Raw genomic sequence first — 20,308 nt, 5'->3', positions numbered from 1 at the left:
CTGAAGGCAGTTCTTACTCAATAAATCCCTTGTTCTGTTGAGAATGCCAACAGACTTAGATAATATTGGAATAATTGACCATCATTGGTATCATATTGAAGTTTAAAGGTCTAGTATCATTACATCCCTCAATGCTGCTAAATAACAAAAGCTGGGGTTTTTGCAGACTTCAACTCATAATATTAGAAACTAAGAAACAGAAAAGTAATGCACAGACCAAAGCAGTTTGTACAAAGAGTCACAATAATTTATTGAAAAATGTGTTATGGTTTTATCTGAATAGTTTATATTCTGACCACATTAAAGTACACTCTCAAAATGTTTGTCATAAGAAAACAAACAAAAAACAACTATTATTGTTGCTTAAACAGTAGAGTGAATTATTTGGGGCATGTTTGCCTTTAAACTTTATATTTTAAACTTGTTCTAGATAAGCAGGCTTGTTTCTGCCAACATTGAGTACTCAAGTCTTTCATTTACTTTAGATTTTAACCACCTGTGCAGCCAAACATGGGCTTACTCTCTTCCCGTCATCTGATGCAGCAGTGCGCTGAATGAGCAGTCTGCCGTAGGTCCCGCCCACCCGGCCTTTAGTCAGCCGTGCAGGATTAACACACACACAGCCGACTACATCCTGAACAGGGGGGAGATGAAGTTAAGAAAACATCAAATGTAAACAATGAAAAAGAAAACTAATGGAGGAAGAAAAGAGACAGAGAGATTTATCTGATTTCTTCACATTGAGTAAAATGTGCATTATTTTAGAGGTTTTTCTGCAGAATTCCCTACAAAAGTCAACATGAACCTACTTCCTTTTAGAATGCTTTGTGTTCTAAATACTGCTTTTAATTTGATTCTGCGTATAAACCAGAGCCTATGTTGGCTCTCTAATCTCTCCATTTCTTTGTAGGTTGTTGACACGTGAAAAGGTGTTTTACCTTCACAAAGTAGCGCAGCTCAGAGGGAATGATCAGAACATCTGGGGTGAGTGGCATCTGTCCATAGCCCTGAAACTTCTCATAATCCATGTTCACGTCCTCCACAGGCGGGTACAGCGGGTAGTAACTGCAGAAAAAACACAAACACAGCAGTTATTTATGCTTGGCAATGCTCAGATATAAAGAACATCTGAACTCTTTCAGGACTCCTACCTCCTCTGGGTGAGCATGTGTTTCAGTATGCGTGAGAACCGTTCTGTACCAGTGCCACTGCAACAAAATTAATTCAAAATGTAAACACAGAATAATGTTTAACTTAAGTATTAATCAGTTATATACAACAATTTCTTTTAACATTTGACTACAACTTACAAAAAAATAAAAAAAATTAGGCAGCTGAAAGCAACTTTGTTGTTTGAATAATTAGAGATGCACCATATTATTGGGCTGATGTCGGTATCTGCAGGTTTTAAAACAGATACTTTTGCTGTGAATATCAGCACATATCAACCATGCAACATATCGCCTTGCCATCTGTACCAATAAGTTTTTTAAGTTTTAGGCTGGAGCAATAAACATACGCAAGTTGCCAGCATTGATATTGGCTTAAATTAATCGGCAAATATTAGCATATAGATTACTGGCAAAACAGCAGGTATTGAGCATCCCTATAAATAATGGAACAAAAATGTTCAGTCTGCACGTTTAAAACCTCCAACTGTTTAGCCAATCAGAAATTTTATAATCTAGCGCTTTTGCTGGATGAAGGCTAAGATAACTGAAGACAGTCCTCCTCACCAGCTGATCTCCTCTGCCCCCATGTGGAATAAGATGTCTGTGGACGTCAGGCCAAAGGTCACACCGTCGATCAGCAGGGTGCAGGGGTCAGGGACCAGGGTGACACGCTGCAGACATTAAACAGAAACACAGGATTACATAACATGATGTGCGTCATGTGCATTTAAGACAGAACCAACGAGAGATGTTTCTTCTCTGCTTTAATTTGCCAACTCAAGCATCACAACCATGTTTTGCTTCAGAGCAAAATGTGGAACTCGTGTAGGACATACTACAGTGGCCCTGAAGGCCAACAGGATTAATATTTCAAAAGTGCAAAATAAATTTCACAAAACACAAAACTATTTCACAAAAGCTTGAATCATTAAAACCTCTTTGAGGCTCTTTATATGATAGATCTAATTCTTTTCTTTTAATGCAGACATCACTGTTTAAATGGGCTGATCCCCTTTTTAGGAAGCAAAATACATCAACCAAATACAGAAACACTAGGATTCAGGTGTTGTACCAGAGGATTTAAAAGTTGCCAAAGTTATTCCTTTGTTTAAATCAGGTGATACACATTGTTTTAATAATTATAGACCTATATCTATTTTGCCTTGTTTTTTGAAAATATTGGAGAAAATTGTCTACAAAAGGATTCTTTTTCGTTTAGATTCTAACACAATTCTTTACAAGCACCAGTATGGTTTTCGCAGAAATCACTCCACATATATGGCTCTGCTTCATCTGACTGACAAAGTCACCTCTGCACTTGATAATAATGAATTTGCTTGTAGTATATTTTTAGACCTCTCAAAAGCATTTGATACAGTTGACCATCATATTCTTTTGGACAAACTGCATAAATATGGTTTTCATGATACTACATATGAATGGTTAAAAAATTATCTTTTTAACAGAAAACAGTTTGTCTGTGTTCAGGGTTGCTATTCTGACAAAGCTAGATTATTCTGTGGGGTTCCACAAGGTTCCATTCTTGGACCTTTATTATTTCTCATTTACTTAAATGACTTATCGAGTGTTTCAGATAGTGTTTTGCCAATAATGTTTGCAGATGATACAACCTTAGTTCTATCTCATCCAAATTTTAGTTCTTTAATTAAGAATGCTAATATTGGTTTAACTGCTTATTCTGATTGGTTCAGATTAAATAAACTATCTTTGAACATAAAAAAATCAAATTTTATTATTTTCAGTGGTAAAAAGTCATATAACAAGAACCTATCTCAAATTTCAATTGAGTCTGTTAAGATGCCTCAAGTGTCAAATACAAAATTCTTGGGAATTATTATTGATGAGACTTTGAGTTGGAGAGAACACATTGACTGGGTTAACAGAAAAATAAATAAATCTATTGGTATAATAAGGAGGGTTAGTCACCTGGTCACTACTAATTGTCTCCTCACTCTTTACTACAGTTTAATTTATCCTTATCTTTCATATTGTAACTTAATTTGGGCAAGTACATCTACTACTACTCTTCACAAAACTTTGGTCCTCCAGAAACATTTTGTTAGAATTGCAACCCGGTCTGAGTCACGTACATCATCAGTTCCTCTAATGAAGAGACTCAAAATTCTTACCATTTATGACATTAATGTTCTTCAAATATGTGTATTTACTTACAAGATACTTTCAAGTGAGGGGAATATTCCTGAACAGTTTAAAATATATTTCAAAGAAAACTCAATGGTTCACTCTTATTCTACTCGTCATTCTTCTGATCTTCATCGTCCAAAAATTCTTACTTGCAGAGGTCAATTTTCATTCAGGTATAGAGGTACCAAACTATGGAATAGCTTTTCTCATCTGCTAAAGAAATGTTCCTCTACAAATTGTTATAAAAGATGTTTAAAGGATCATTTAATAACTGCTTTGAAATAGATTCTCTTTTTCATGCCAGTTATGTGTACATTTTATAAATTATTTTTTTGTTTTTTTATCTTTATCCCTTGAGTCATTGGCAATACAATCCCTCATAGAACTCACACACAGTCATACACACCACTCACATTTTCTATGTAATCTTCTTATTTTTTATTATTTTTCTTTCTTTTTATAATTGTTGTTGCAAGCTTGTCATAACTTCCGAGTAACTTGTTTTTTGTTTATTTTTATTTATTTATTATAATTTTTTTTTCTTTCTTTCTTTTTGTATGTTATACGTGCATATAATATTGTGTAACTTTAATATCCTTTAGGTGGAGGCTTCAAATAAGCCCTTTGGGTTTTTTGCCTCTCCCTGCACCTCATATAATTTGTCATCTTTGTCTTTTGTGTATTTCATAATTGTGCAAAATAAATAAAATAAAAAATAAAAATAAAAAAAAACACGAATACATTTCACAAAACACAAATACATTTCACAAAACACAAAAATATTTTACAGAGCACGAAATGAATTTCACAGAGCACAAAATATGTTTCAGGAAACCGGAAAGGGTAGGACCCTGGTACTTGTCTCTAACTGGATGAAACCCCAGTCATTTTTTGTGTCCAGTTGATACTACAATAGCCGATCTAGTGCGAAATTTAAAGTTTTACCAGGTTAGAAGAGGACATTCAGCTGATGTAAGGCTTTAACAAGGGACATAGGTATCATGTGATTCTGAAATGCTCTCTACGTATCTACACATTATTGTGTCACTCTTGAATGTCATTTCCGGTATGTCAAGTCCCAGCAGTTCTGAAATAGTATTTCCCTCCTAATGATATTTAATGAAGAATATCCGCTACTTCTCCCAGTCCGAGGTCCTTCCAGTGAGATTTAAGGGTTCCAATTAGGACAGGGTGATATTCATGTTTTGATAATATCCTCTTCCTATTTTAATAGCATGGCTTGACAGAGGGCCACTGCCAGCCATTCCGTACCATGACGCGCAAGGAGATATGCACCGGTATATATGAGTGTGTTTGTCGTTCGCCAAATTAGCCCTGAATCATACACATGTGTTCTTTAATCATTTTAGGTTCCAAGTGATATGTGTATTTGATGATAAATAGAGAGCATTTCAAGAATCACACGATATGTATGTCCCTTCTTAAGGCCTTATATCAGCTGAATGTCCTCTTACATCCTGGTAAACACTTAAAATTTTGCACTAGATTGGCGATTGTGGTATCAAATGGACACAAAAAATGACTGGGGTTTCATCCAGTCAGAGGCAAGTACCAGGGTCCTACCCTTTCTGGTTTCCTGAAACGTATTTTGTGCTCTGTGAAATATTTTTGTGTTTTGTGAAATGTATTTATGTTTTGTGAAATATTTTTGTGATTTCTGAAATGCATTTGTTTTTTTGTGAAATGTATTTTGCACTTTTGAAATATTAATCCTGTTGGCCTTCAGGGCCACCGTAACATACAGCAGCATCTAAATCAATTAGAATATCATGAAATTTTTTTTTTTCCTGTAATTTGATCCAAAAAGTGAAACCTACATGTATTCTAGATTCATAACACACCGAGTGAAATATTTCTGGACATTTTTGTCACATTGATGCAGTCATTCATGCAGAATGAGCCCTGATCAAGTTCTAAGTGCATAAATGAAAACAATTTTCCAGGAGGTCATTTCTGTATAATAAATCCTTTTTTTGAACTGGTGTTTCACAAACAAACAACGAAAAAGAAGCAACCTTTGCAAATTGGACTTTTCCACAATATTCTTGTATTTTTAGCTGTAAGCTGTAATCATCAAGACTAAAACATCAAACCTCTGAAATATTTCACTGTGTGTGATAAATCTAGAATATTCAGTATACAAGTTTTACTTTTTGAATGACATTCCAGGAAAAGATTAGCTTTTTCATGAAATTCTCCTTTATTGAGCTGCACCTGTACATTTTGTTAGGACTACCAAAACCACTCAACCAACTCTAAGATAATTAGTGGACAAAACCTACGGTTCAAAAACTGTGCTTCTATTAATAAGTGTGGTTTATGATAAGCCTGGTCTTCTATATAATTATCAAATAAATATTGTATGAACATAGTCTTGGTGTGTCTTACCTGTGCCTGGTCTTTGTTAAGGTTTGGCAGGATAAAGGGGGGCTGTGGGTAGATATAATGGTGGTGGACGTCTCTCTGGGATGGCACAAACACCAGACGACAGCCAACACTGTGGAAAAAAAGAGAACATATGGCTTCATGATGGTGAGTTTCTGATTCTGACCAAGGAGCTGGTTGTGGACTTTCGTCAGTGCCCTCACCCCCCTCACGTTTCAATATTCCATATTTTGTATTTTTGACATTATTAGTGCTCTTGAAAACTACTTTTATTTGCCCTCGATTTCCATTGTGTTTCTGTTGCCAATGGCCTGCTTTGTATAAGACACTTTTTCGCTGCTGTAAATTGGAATTTCCCCTTGTGGGACTAATAAAGGAATATCTTATCTTATGGTGCATCAAAGGGTAAGGAGATCATGCATTAATAGAGGGACCACTACGATGGGAGATATGAAACATACCTTTTTGTGCCATCCACAATGCTTTCAATACATCTTGAGAAAATGGTCTCAAACGTTTCAGTCACCTGGCCTTTCTATTAGAGAGAGAGAGACACGTCACAGTCAGAAATGTTCGAGATACAATTTTTCACCCTTTAAAAGACAACAAAATATAAGGCTGGATTAAAAACATCAAATGAAAATTGTAAACTTGAAAGAATGTGGGTCAATTTTTACACATTTTCACTCGTAATCCACTCAGTATCACTGCTTACATGTAATTGGTCTTGTCTAGCCATGATTCAAACAACCCATTATAACAGCACTTTATATTAAATATCCATGCATGCCAATAATGTCCCATCCTCATCACTTCAGTTTTCATGTCCAAAAATAATAACATAAGTTAGACAAACATCTTTTATTTCTCAATCTGAATATAAAAGACTGAAAACTAAAAAAAAAAGATATTTAGGTTTTTAGAGCAAATAAAGCACTCTATAGCAGAGTTTGTTAAGCTCACAGCTGCAGAGGTCAACAGGCTGTTACATAGCCTACATGAAGTTTGATCAATTTTATATGAAGCAAACAGCTGATGCAAATGCGACAAAAACAGATGCAATGATATTATCACTTCAAAAGCCGTCTGTCAAGAGCCTGTGTGCAGATGTGCACTTATTAAATGCTGTATTCTTCTCTTGGAGACTGCACAGGTATCTAGCATTGGCAGGTGTACTCCGTTTCTCCATTTCCTGCCTCATAAATGATTTGAAAGTGTTAGGGGCAACTAACTAGGGGTGTAAATTACCAATTTTTTTCATGATATGATACAATATCGATTCTGTGTACAGAAACACTATTTTCCAATATCAAACTCTGCCTTGAAAGAATTTCAATTTGATTCAGTTCAAGAGCCTATGATTGAGAAATCTCCAAGCTGTGACACCCCTACTGAGCAGTAATCAGGTAATCAATACGTTGAACAGATGAAGTTTAAATTACCATGCAAAGACTTGGGGATGTGCATTATTAGCTGACCAAACATCATTATCAGAACCACCAGTCAGGTAAAACAATTTGTAAATATTTCCATATGTTAGCCCTCAATGTCAGTTAAATATGTCCATGCTGTGAGTAACCACCTTCCACCAGCTGTAGCCATAGACTAACAGCAGCCCTGCTTATTGGACTTTCCCTTCATGAACTACAGCCAAGATGTAAACAAGCAAAGTGAACAGATTGCATCCCTTATGAGCAGCACAGTTTTTTGATCCAGGACATAGAGATAAATCCTAAGCAGGCAGTGTGAGTGAACCTGGCAAATAACTTCTGACAGAGTATTTGGATTAAACCACACTCTACGAACCCGTACAACATGGTTTTCACACAAGATGCAGCGATAGCTCTAGGTCTGAGACGTAATACAAAAATATGCTTATTATCAGCCGCAAAAAATGTTGACTGATTTTAAATGCTTGACTTGATGAAATCAGATTAAAAATGAAAAAGCAACAGATCTAGGAGCAGTGGGGTAAAGAAGAAGCAAGCACACTTTGACATCCAGATCGTCAGCTGTCATTACTCCATGACTACACCCATTCCCCTCCATCTACTCCACATTTGCCCATCAGTCACACCACCATTTAGTTCTGTCCCTGTGTATTCCCTGTATTCGTAATTCCCTCTCTTATTTTTTATTCTGTGAAATACTAAATGCTTTGACTGGAAAGTGTGATTATTGGCAGTTTTTTTCTGAGTTTTTAATACAAGAGATTTCTACTTTGAATATCTTTGATACTGTGTATTTTTTGTGTGGGTTTAATTTGTCATTCAATTAAAGGATCTGCATTTTATATGTTTAATCCTTATGTTACATTTTGGTTTAAACAAACTTAACTAAAAATAATAATTATACCAAAAACAATAATGACTTACCTTTACTGCCAGTAGGGAGACCTAAAAATAATAGTAAGACCTAAACAAAAAAAAAAAAAAAAAAAAAAAAAAAAAAAAAGCTCTAACAAAACTGTCACAAGGTGTTTGGTTTCACTTGCCTCAATTTGTTCATGTTTGGAATCCACAAATGGTCCAAGCTGCAGGGGAGAAAGTTTCATTAGAAACCAGTCCATAAGCTACTTCCACTTAACATTCGTATGTGTGAGCAGCTAAACTGTGACAGAAGAGCTTTTTGTCTAACTGCACTAAAGTGAAATTAATGAATAAATAAAAACTGTACCAGCAGGCAGACATCAGGACGATCTCTGATTATGACACTAATGAGGTCCAGTAAAGGGTCATAAGCAAGGCTGTCAGAGGGAGTGTACGGCCCACACGCTACGAGGACATTCAGCGGATCTAAAAATGATGAGTGAGGATGGAATTAACACAGGACTATGACCTGAAACCTACTGTAACACAAGCAGGCTGAAACAGCACCAAAGTTATGATGTTTTCAGGATTTACATGCATTTATTTCAGCAAGAGTCAGTAAACAGTACCACAAAACAATGAATGAACCCTACCTTCATCTGTCTCCATTTTCACATCAGGGGTGTAGAAAGGAAGCGGAATCCCCTGTCAAAAGAAAAGACTTTTTACTTTAAGCAAAACTTCACATTAATGCTGCTTTACTTACATTAATCTTTACATTATCATTACTAACGTTATCTTTATATATCAGTACCTGGGGTGGAAAGTAACAATGACATTGACTCATGTTACAGCAAATTAGCTTTTTGACAGACTTGTACTTTTATAAGTAGTTTTTAATGAGTTATTTTACTTTGACTAAAGTGTACTCTTTATAGATTTATTTTGGGGCATTTTTGTGCCTTTATTTTCATAGAGGAGGACAGTGCATAGAGTGGGGGACAGGGATGAGGGCAGGGGAGAGACATGCAGTCAGGCCGGATTCAAACCCAGGCCATCCGGGTACATGGGGCGCGCTTTAAACCACAAGGCCACCTGTGCCCTGACTAAAATTTACTCTTGAGAAAGTTTCTACATTACTATGATTTAAGTTACTGAGTTATAACTTAAGAGTAAAAACATAAAATTTAAATGGCTTAAAGAGGAGGTCCAAGCTTCACATCAACTACATGAAACTGGCCGGTTGTTAGTTTTACAGGATCCACATGGTAGTCAAAGGCACACACTCTAGGGGTAGGATGTCCCGGTTCTTGCTGTAATTGAAGGGTAGGGGGAAGTGCTTGGGTTACACAACTTTTCAAACAGAGATTTTCCAGGGCACTCTCAACACTGAGTGTTATGTTGCTTCGCCAGATTTGAAAATTACAACAATCTTATTTCATGATTTAATGTTGGTTTAAAACATTATGGTCCTTTTGATTTCAAACAAGTATTTCAAGAAAATCCTTCACAGTAGAAATTCAGGGTGTAACGGTTCACAGAGGTCACCGCTCGGTTCATACCTCGGTTTTGGGGTCAGATATGAATAAAATGACAAAAAAATGAACATAAAGTCTCAGATTTAAAAATCTAAATCTCCCAAACTTACATGTAGTGCAGCTTATACTGTGTTCCATCTAGTATTATTTAGAACTATCAATAATAGTTGGTAGAGCCTGTAATATATCGAACATGAGACAAAAAGGAGGAAAACAAAAAATCTGAAAAATAAAAGTCAACCCAGAAAACAGAAGTATATCTCCTGATTTTGAAAAATTCAAAATAAACACAAATAAAATGGAAATTAAAAATACATGCTTTTTGGAGCAATGTATCATATTTATGATTTATGAAGTGTGCCGTGACACTGTTGATAATAAAAAGCAAGTCAGTGCAGAGCAAGCGAACCTGAGCAGAGCACTTAAATGCACCTGTAGTCGGCATTCTCTTCTACAGGTCCATGTATAGTAGGGGTGGGTAAAAATATTGATTAATTGATGCATCACAATATTTCCTCCCCCAATTCAATATGGATTCAGCAAATCCTCTGAATCGATTAATCTCCTGGCCAGTGGGGGTCGCTGTGCGTGTGATTCGCGTTGTATGGACAGAGGCCGCACTCGACCAAACAACAACAACCAACTATAACCATGTTATGTGAGGTTTATCATAATTTCCAAGAGGACAGAAATAGTATTTAAGTTTACATGCACTTTACTTTTTCAGCATTTATACAGAACTGTCATGTTTTTTAGTTTTGTACTCCATATGCACAATCAAGTTATTGTGCAAATTTTTATTTTCAGATGTTTTGTTGCTCAAAAATGTAAGGTGACTTACCAAATATGTTCATATGGGCATGAAAATAATTATTAAAAATTGTCAACGGGTTTTTGGTGTATTTCTACTTCTGACTGAATCGACATTGAAGCATTTAAATCAATATCGAATCGAATCGATATCAAATCGAATCTCAACCTAAAGAATCGAAATCGAATCGAATCATGAGTAGGGCTGCATATTGTTAAGAACCTCACGATTCAATTCGATTTCGATTCTTTAGGTTGCGATTCAATTCGATATTGATTTAAATGCTTCAATGTCGATTCAGTAAGAAGTAGAAATACACAAATAACCCGCTGACAATTAACTTTAAACCTCACATAACATGGTTATGGTTGGTTGTTGTTGTTTGGTCGAGTGCGGCCTCCGTCCATACAACGCGAATCACATGCACAGTGACCCCCACTGGACAGGAGCTGAATCGATTCAGAGGATTTGCTGAATCCATATTGAATTGGGGGAGGAAATATTGCAATGTATCGATTAATCGATGTTTTTACCCACCCCTAATCGTGAGGTTCTTAACAATACCCAGCCCTAATGTATAGTCCTTAAAATGTATTAGAAGCAGTAGTATTCTCAACCCTCTCTGCTTTTGCATCTGGAGGCTTTTTAAAAACAGCGCAGAGACAGGGGGAGAAAGAAAGGGCCGGTGGGTTTTGCTTGTCTGCTGTGGAAGACAACTTTTCTTCTTCTGTTTTGTTATGCCGACTTTTCCCCCTTTGTCGATGTTTGTTTAATAACGGTTAACAAACAATTACCAGCATTACTGTCACCCAGATTGGTGGGCAAATGCTGTCAAAATTGTTTTGTTTCTTTATTTTTTAGTGGTTCAGATGTATACATCATGTGACTATGTGCAACAACTCAGAAATCATACATTCAAAATACTACCATTTAGTTGCATTTTTGTTTAAGACAAAATAAGTACAAGTATGGCGTTTAAATAAAGAAATATTAAACTACAGTTTTTAAACTTTAACATCTCAGCTTAGTTGTAATGGGTTGTAAATCAGAATGTCTTCATTCTCAGAGCAATAATATCTATAATCTGCAGACGAGCCCAGAAGACAAACGCATCAGGTACAAAATAACTTCTGCTGTAAAGTGAATGATCAGGTGTGCTGTTACCCCGAGGTAGTTTAGACTGATGTCCAGTGGTCTCTCAACTTAATTTCCCCATTTGTATGTGACATTTGAATGCCTTATAATATACAGAATACAGTAATCTAATTTACTGAGGTTACCTGAACGCCTCATATTTTCTGTCTTTCAGCTCGTCAAGTTTGCTCATTAACTCCAATCTTGCTGATTCTACCACATATGTCTACACTAGAATAATATTTTTAACCAACAGGAATTGCTACAAAGTTTTGGAGCACTTTTCAGCATTTGTCTGAGAAGGTGAAGAAGAAAACTGTCCTGAAGCTGCTGAAGAGAGTAGTATGAGTTGAAGGTACCACATTCTGGTTTAATGTGATACACAATATTTATGTGCTATTATGTTCCCCTTGCAAGAACTGATACATTTTTCACACCAGTTATATCTTAAAATGATGTTGCGGCATAGAGCCAGTGAGATTCGATAACAGTATCAATAAACTAAAAGGTTACTGATTTTCAGGTATTTCAAAAACACAGAACCCGGTATCGATCCACATCTGCAGTCTCTAAGCTCCTTGTTGTCAATGATGTTGGTGGTCTGCAGTCTTTGGTGACCTGTTACCGATTGCATTAGTTAGCTTAGACGTTGTCATTGTGTGGACAAATCCAGGTCTGCTGGACTCAGCCAGTGTAGCTTGACGACCATGGCTTGATCCTGTGTTGTTGTTAGTGTCTTTGCTAACATTAGCAAAGATGTGCTTTGCCCGAAGGTGGTACTTAAGACTCATTGTGCTTCGGTGTAAAGACAGTTAATCACTGCAGCATGTACCCACAATTTTGGTTTTATCTTAATTAACACTCGCCAGCTTTTTAAAAAGAAAATTGCCATTAAGCAGACCTGGGTTTGTCTCCTCACTCATTGCTGCTGGCTGTGTCTGACCCGTCTCTCACCTCTTCACCCTAGAGCTGGGCGATATGGCCTAAAATTGATATCCTGATATATTTTTGCTATATCCCGATACCCAATATATATTGCGATACTTTGAAATGCCCTCTACGTGGCTGTATGATGTTTAATTCAGCTCCAAATGACACTAGTTAGGTGATTAAAATAGACTGTTCTATTGGATTTTTTATAAAATTGTTTGCAGAATGGGTAAAAATCAATATAACATCAAATTTAACACTGTTTTATTTTGAAAAAGACTTCATTCAAACTTTTACTAATAAATCAAACATGCATAAATCATGAAATACTCAGTCTTTTATAGCGTATGGACAGTTCTGAAATGTTTTCTGAGTTATGTTTACTATTGCTGATTATAAAATGATTATTTTCCTCATTAAGGGTGAAGCAAACCTTCACAAAACTCACCAATCCTGCATGCAGCTGATGGCTAAAACCCTGCAGTCTAGTCCACCATTCAGGCTCACAGCTGTGATTATATTGGTCTGTTATCTGTGCTGATGAACGCTGGACCATTTTCTGACAAGTTCATAACATGGCAGCATCTTTAGAGCTTATTTAAGTAGCTCTCCTGTGATATCATGGGGGAAGAAAGCTTGTCTGGAGGCAGGAACTTTCTTAACTCCGTGTTGTCGGTGTTTTGAGCTGTTAGGCTGAGATCAGGCTCCATAGCTGTGGAGAAGTGGATCACATTTGTCTGCTGCTGGGCCGTCTTCTTTCTGACATGTACAACTCTGGCAGGGAGTGTTTTAGCACCATGCTCGTGCCCAGGCAACTCATGTATTCTGGGTTAACTGTCTTTGTGAGATTTTTAATCCTGGCTTTTCAACAACTCTGGGCTCATGTCTTTAGCGATGTGTTGTGTTACTACTGCTGTTAACTTGGAGTCATTTTGTGGCATATTTTAACGATTACCACGTGAGTTCAACCTCTTCCTTTTTAAAGCTGAACCCCTGGCAGATGACAGACCCAGCACTGTTTCTCGTCCGCCTCTGAATGCAGGTAACTAGCTGCTAACTCGCCACGCTGCTCTGTTTACCCGTGGACATAATATACGTAGATGTTGCATTGGCCAGTGGGCTGTACATCAACGCCTCCGCCATTTTGCCAGAGGCATTCCTGGGCAAGATGCCTCACTCCTGTGCTGCGTGGGTCTGCACTAATAGATGCACAGAAGAGACAAGATCCCGTGGAAAAACATTTCACGGGTAAATTAATGTGTTTACCCATAGTGTTTACCTCCTTCCTTCTCCACTGATACAAAAATGTGCATGTGCGGAGGAAGGTTTTCTGGATGGGCAGAGGAGTGAGCGCTCTACTGTTACAGATGCATTCAGGGACAATGGGAGAAGCGAAACTCCAGTGAGAAATGCAGGCTGACGGCTCAAAACTTCCACATAATTTATACTTGGATGTCAGAGATATAGTCATTTTATACATCGTGCGTAGCAAAAGACGCGATACATCGAGTATACTCGATATATCGCCCACCCTTACTTTACCCTCAGGCACTAAACATCCACGCTGGAGGACTACGAGAGGAAGTTGTGGTCAAACTTATTCATATGATTAAAATGAGTTTTTCTTGTTTTTTTCTTTTTTTTTTACGCATTAAGGTTACAAGATTAATCACAAGTGTTAACACATTAATGTTAACAGCCCTAGTTATAACTCAAATCTTACACCTAACCTCCTACTAGGTATTAAGTCCTCTGTAAAATATGGCTGTCATAGTGATAGTTCTGAGAGACAAAATAACTCAGAGGATGACGAGGGGCTGAGGATTTTGCTGGCAATTTGGTGTCAGCAGTGTGCTCCTCATGATCAATAACACTGTTGTTTTTGATGAGTGGAGATAATTTCCACCGACCACCGTTGAATTATCTGGCATTATTAGCAATTTCACCACATGATGTCGGTGTTGTTATTTTTTACTGTCTCTAGGTTTAGACCGTAGGCATTAATCATCACCATGGCAAAATTCTTAATCATTTTTTTATCCACACTTGGCGCTGTTTGAGGATTAATGGAAGTTAGCATGAGTTATTTTAGCCATTAGCCTGTTATGAGAGAATTCGACATGAGAGGCAGCATTATGTCAATCACTGGGTTGAAAAATTATTTTCATTGGTTAAATTAAGTAAAACGTTATATCTGAGAAAACATTTTGGTTAGTTTGGCTGCAGTAGCTTTACCTCTACTTCAGACAACTTAAATCAAAGGAGCTGTACTTTTACTTCAGTAAAATACTGTTGTACTCTTCTCTCTCTGGTCAATGCATAAAAATGATTTTCTTACTAACCTCATAGAGTTTGGAAGCCATCAGTTTTCTTCCTGTTGTGTTCATACCCTCCATGACCACAACCTGAGGAAATGAGAACAGACAAGGACATGATTATAAGATAAATACTTCCGATAAAACATTAATATCATGTAGCAAAGGTGGAAGAAGCACAAGACTACTATACCAAAGTAAAAGTGCAGTTACTCAGGTAAAAATGTAAGTAAGTAGAATTAAAAGCAGTGGTCTATAAATCTACTTAAGTAAAAGTAAGTCTTTAAAAGTTTACTCATAGTACTGAGTAGCAACTTTTAAAACCCAAAGAGGCTTGAACAGTGAATTTGATCTTTTTTATGTGCAATAAGTGAATATAAATACCTAACCAGGTTCTTTATTTGTAACTTAACCTAAAGTAAAATGTTACAGACATTTTATGATTAAATGTGTAGTCATTCTCCTGTACGTAAGGTGTTGTAAAAACCAAACAATTGACTAGTTTCCTGTTGCTACCAAAAAAAGCCCGAGTGCCTCATTTTGGCTTTTAGTGTTTTTCTTTAAACTCAGTGCTTGATGCTTTTCAAAGTGTAGTGAAGTACAATAATTTCCCAAAAGTATACTGAAGTAAAAGTTAAATGACTGATTTGGAGAAGTACAGGCACACAAAAAGCAACATAATTACAATAACATGAGAAAATTTATTTGGTTACTTTCCACCCCTGCTCTAGCAGTGCTGAAAGGTTGTCAGAGTTCTCGGTCAGACACTGGGTGAGACTCGTGTCCAGGTCCTTGGCATGCTCTGTTACTCTTGGTGGCCTTGTATCCTGCTGCACACACCTCAGTGCACAGGAAAAGGAGAGACCACCGTATCAATGCTCTAATCTAGTGATTTACTCTGACACAATACAGAGCAGAAAGGGAAAGTTGGATTTTACTGTGGCAGGTCATTAGGTGCTTGATACACTGACTGTCCTAAGGACTTAAAGTAGTAGTACTTTTATGGTCCTTTTACTCACCTGACCAGGAAACAATGAGTACTCTTTCAGCTCTTGTAAGTCCACAGGTACTTGCTGTCCACCTTGTTCTGGTCCTGCCTCTAACAGTATGGACTGAGCATTCAGTTTGCCATTGCTGTCACAGCAAATCTGCCCCAAGACTGTAATACTGTCCTGTAGGGGAGGACATAAAACACAAGAAACTAATCGGACAGAAAATGTATTAAAAAAAAAAACAAAAAAAAAAAAACATTCATTTAGTTTAGATCATCAACATGGTAAATCTATTAGCTGCTTAAGTAAAGTAAAAACTTGGACTATACCTGGGCAGGCAGAGAGACAGGGGAGAACTCCTCAATGTTGAAATGAGTCCTGAGGCCATCGCCAAGCTCCTCTATCTTCTCTGTCAACACTACAAAATGGAAGGGCATTAGATCTTCAATTTTTAAGAATGTTTAAGCAGCATGTTGGATTGCCAAAATGACTTTTTCATAAACACAGTAAGAAAAAGCTGCTTATTTTATCATTTAAAGAAATGTATGGTCATCAGGGTATACCGTACTATGGGAGATAATGTCCAAGGTTTTTAACTCTGTATTTCATTTAACAGAAAAGAGAAGTCTTGGTATAGATGTTTCACTTTTTCTATTTCTTTTGTACAAATGCCCACGACTGCATTTATCAAATATGAGCCTATTCCTCCTAAAGTTGAAGTAGGAAACAGTAAGAATCTGTTACCATTTCGGACATCACGCAGCCTCTGGAACATGTACTTGTAGCTGCAGTTGAGTGAGTGTTCAGGTCCCTCTAGCAGCTCCACCTGGACATTTGCACCTGGAGCCTTCCTGCCAACCCAGCGGGTTCCCTGCACAGCCCCGAAAGTAGCCACCACCTCCCCTTTGGCTCCTCGCTGACTGTACTTCTGTGACGGTGTGGCACTTCCAAAGGAGTGGAAGAAGAGCGGAGTAGGATCAAAGTAAAACAAAATCTACACTAACAAGCATCGTCTAGTGTTTAAAATCAGTTTTCTAAAGATTTATTGGCATACTATTATACAGTGCTTTCACTTAAAAAATGTACAACCCAAATTCTTAAAAATGGGGCACTGTGTAAAATGTAGAGTGATTTAAGACTCTTCAGCAGTTGATATTTCTTAAGTAAATGCTGTAACAATGCCATAATTTTAAACTTGGATACGGTTCTAGTAAAAATCTAATGGTATCAATATATGTTTCAATACCAAAGCAACTACAAAACACTAGTCACTGGCACTCAACAGTTGACATTTGTTTTGTAATTTTTTAATCACCCAGATAATGCAAACAAACCCCTACAAGCCATCTACTGCACACAAAAGGCTGGCAACATCTCTCGACATTTTTGGGCACATTCCTCACCTACGTACCTCAACAATTAAATAGATTAATTTTCCAAGCTTTGGCCATGTTATTGTGAGTACCTGGGAGAAAAGCTGGCAGGTGACAGTAGCAGGCCAGGGCTCACCATCAGGGCTGCTGTTCTTTTTGATTGTGGGTGTTCAGGAGTGGTCAGGGCCCGCTTCTGAGAGCCCTAAACACACACACACCCACACACACAATCATCAATGCACACAATCAGCCTAGTATCTAGTTCATTTGGTGTAAAGGTATATATAAAAAGAAACACTTAGGTTAGGGCTACAGTAACAGCTAACCTTAGCAGGAGTAGAGTAGGCATCCAGTAGATTCTCCTCTTCTTCTTCTGCTTTAATTCTGAATAAATAACATCAAGGACTTTCTCACTGAAGTGCATTAATGACTGAAGACAGACAAAGTCAGAACATTAAAGCAGTGTTCATTTTGGCAGCTATTTAAAATTTAGTCTTAAGATTAAAATTCATTTTAAGTTTAGCACAGTGGAGAAATATCATGGATTTGAAACCTCTGACAGTCCATCACTGACACTTTAGTTTTTGTAAAGCTGAATGAAATGAGACTAAACCTACTTTTCATCAGAGCTTTAAGCATTAAAGATCCAGATCTAGTCTAGTCTTCCAAACGTAAAAAGGTTGCCGATTAACATTTTCAGCCAAAGTTTTAGCCGACGGATTAACGCAGTGAAGCGTAAGAAATCATTCTGAAGGATACAAGTCTTGTAGTGAATGGATGTCCCTGGTTCTATTGTGAGTCTCCTCTTTTCTGAAGCTTTGTTTGGATTTATTTTTTTTGTTCAACACCTGCAGAGAAAATAAGCACACTGTAAATGAAATACTGAAGTCTGTATCATGTTTCTAATACAATGAAACGTTTAAATTCATCAAATAAAATGACAAAATTTGTTATGACATATTAACAGTCAAAGTATTTTCTTTTCACCTCATGTTCAAATTGCTCCAGGGTGTCCATGGTGAGTTTTAGTCCATTTTTTGTGGTGCTGTAGGCTACCCACTCCAGAACCATCTCATCTGCCTGTATCCTGTTACAGATACACTGTTCCACCACTGGGACAGAAGAAACATATGAGAGAGAGGAAGGTGAGTGGGTGAAAAAAAAACTCTCATTACACACTGAGGCATCATAAAGTGTAATTTCTCCAATTATTGTATATTGAATGAAACTTAACTGTGGGGCAGACCAAAGATTTATATTGAGTGCACTATACCGTTGTTATGATACTGGTATCTGCAAGTATTAGCTTGGAAATATGCTTATCGGTAGATATGACAATTCTGCTATTTACAGCCTATACATCTATACATCGGCCATACATACCATATATATAGGCCTTAAATATCAGTAAAATGTACCACAGTACCATCAGTTCTAGCGTCTAGGGCGCCACACACTAAAAGAAGCCTACCATAAGTGCTGAAAATTTTGAAAGAAGCCCCAAGCACAAAAAACAAAACAAAACAAAACAAAAAACAGAATGTATATCCTCCACTTCTCTCTCAGCTCTGCTTGACTCAGCCTCTCTTTGCACAGGTGACTCTTGGACTTCTTTAAAATAAACAAAGTGTCTACACATTGCTGTCAGCTGAAATGAGTTTTGAAATATCAGTATATAGGTTATCAGCAAAACTCCAGTATCATGCATCCCTTATATATTGCTGTCACTTCAAGCTGAGTCTACTTTAATTAAATATGAACCATATTCAAGATATCTGAGAGGCCTGGAGATAACTGCGTTTGACTGATAATGTACAATACCCCACAATTAAGATAAAACAGGTGTTTAGTGTTTATTTTCGTTTCTAAAATGCAAATTAGATGCTCTACAAAAATATAATCAATCTATCCATAAAGTACACACATAGGAATGCGCAATATCATCGCCACTGGCAGATACTACCTGAAAAGTGAATGACCAGTTTCTGCAGAAAAAAAATTCTGCAAATTCTCTGGTTATAAAAATCTGCCTAGATGAGCTGTAAATATTAGCCACACAAATAATATAATGGATTTTTAAGCTGGACCAACAGGCTTTTGTCAGCTGGAGACTTTTTCTTTATTCGTTATCATTCCTTACAGTTCTAGTGTGTTCTAAGGACTTAATTTGGTATTTTTTTCATCTTTAAACTTTGAATTGTGTTTTCAGGACTGAAGCTTTAGATCTGACCTACATTTAGAAACGGTATTTATACCGTTAATATCGACATAAATCTAATATTGTGCATCCCTAGTGCACACTGGTTAACGCGTGTTTTGCTAAAGTGGGCACCTATAAGCTATTAAGGTAGTTGATGTTGGTTAATGAAAGGGTCATATGATGGAAATTAAAGAGACAAAACCAATTATGTGACAATATATCATACCATGATGCAGTAATGTAAAGAAGCTTAGACTAATCATCTCAAAGACCCATGAAGTGTTGCATAGCGTTAGTCTGCTCGCTTGTGTGTTTACAGCTATCAAACCCAGGAGCAGTGGAGGAAAATAACTAATGAGCAACTTCTACAATGAGCAGATTTTAGCTACTTACTTTTGTCAAGGACAGAGTCATCTTGGCATGTTATGTCGAACATTTCCAGCTCTGACTGAAGGCTTTCTCCGGTTACTGCTGCCATTGTTTTATGCTAGTTACTTTCTCTGTTATGGATAAAGGGCTATGATCCACTGAGACGTAGTTAGCTACTTCATACCATCGCCGGATATCTAAATATTTCAGAAAATATCCAAATAGTAACTGAACTACGCATTCAATACAAGATATGAAAACTCCAAATAAACATCAGATGTTTTGTTTCATTTTACCGCGAAAATGTGCTGTCAGTGTTGGCGGCCGGAGCTGACGTCAGAATGTAAAGTCACGAGCGGAAGTGATCTCCTCCGGATTTCGAGTAACAGTCTACTGACAGCCAAAAAGACAACTACCGCCAACTATTGGACTGGAGTTTGAAGCAGTCGAAAGGCAGGCTTATAAATGAACTACAATAAAAGCTTAAGTGAACAAAAAACTAAATGCGTCAGTCCTTTCAGAATAAAATTATCTATCTAACGGTTAGGGGTTTTAAACGGCGTGAGATGATGAAAATTTAATCCATTAAAACC

The 20,308-nt window shown here is 37.1% G+C and overlaps 1 protein-coding gene across 1 annotated transcript; it reads right to left on the bottom strand.

The window, feature by feature from the left end:
* Nucleotides 1–221: 221 nt before the first annotated feature.
* Nucleotides 222–20,057, bottom strand: pola2 (polymerase (DNA directed), alpha 2). Its single transcript, XM_041797599.1, has 19 exons — nucleotides 20,012–20,057; nucleotides 19,740–19,912; nucleotides 18,134–18,258; nucleotides 17,906–17,994; nucleotides 17,473–17,530; nucleotides 17,239–17,348; nucleotides 16,518–16,717; nucleotides 16,103–16,191; nucleotides 15,801–15,953; nucleotides 14,809–14,871; nucleotides 8,707–8,758; nucleotides 8,421–8,539; nucleotides 8,239–8,277; nucleotides 6,206–6,279; nucleotides 5,748–5,856; nucleotides 1,737–1,843; nucleotides 1,152–1,208; nucleotides 939–1,065; nucleotides 222–634 (listed from the first exon to the last, which is right to left on the bottom strand). The coding sequence occupies exons 2-19, from the start codon at nucleotides 19,822–19,824 to the stop codon at nucleotides 482–484; spliced, it is 1,809 nt and encodes a 602-aa protein (XP_041653533.1). The 5' UTR covers nucleotides 19,825–19,912; nucleotides 20,012–20,057; the 3' UTR covers nucleotides 222–481.
* Between the last annotated feature and the right edge of the window lie 251 nt (nucleotides 20,058–20,308).

The sequence above is a fragment of the Cheilinus undulatus genome, linkage group 10, assembly GCF_018320785.1.
Source record: "Cheilinus undulatus linkage group 10, ASM1832078v1, whole genome shotgun sequence".
NCBI classification, from domain to species: domain Eukaryota; kingdom Metazoa; phylum Chordata; class Actinopteri; order Labriformes; family Labridae; genus Cheilinus; species Cheilinus undulatus.
This window is presented reverse-complemented; position numbering and strand designations above follow the sequence as displayed.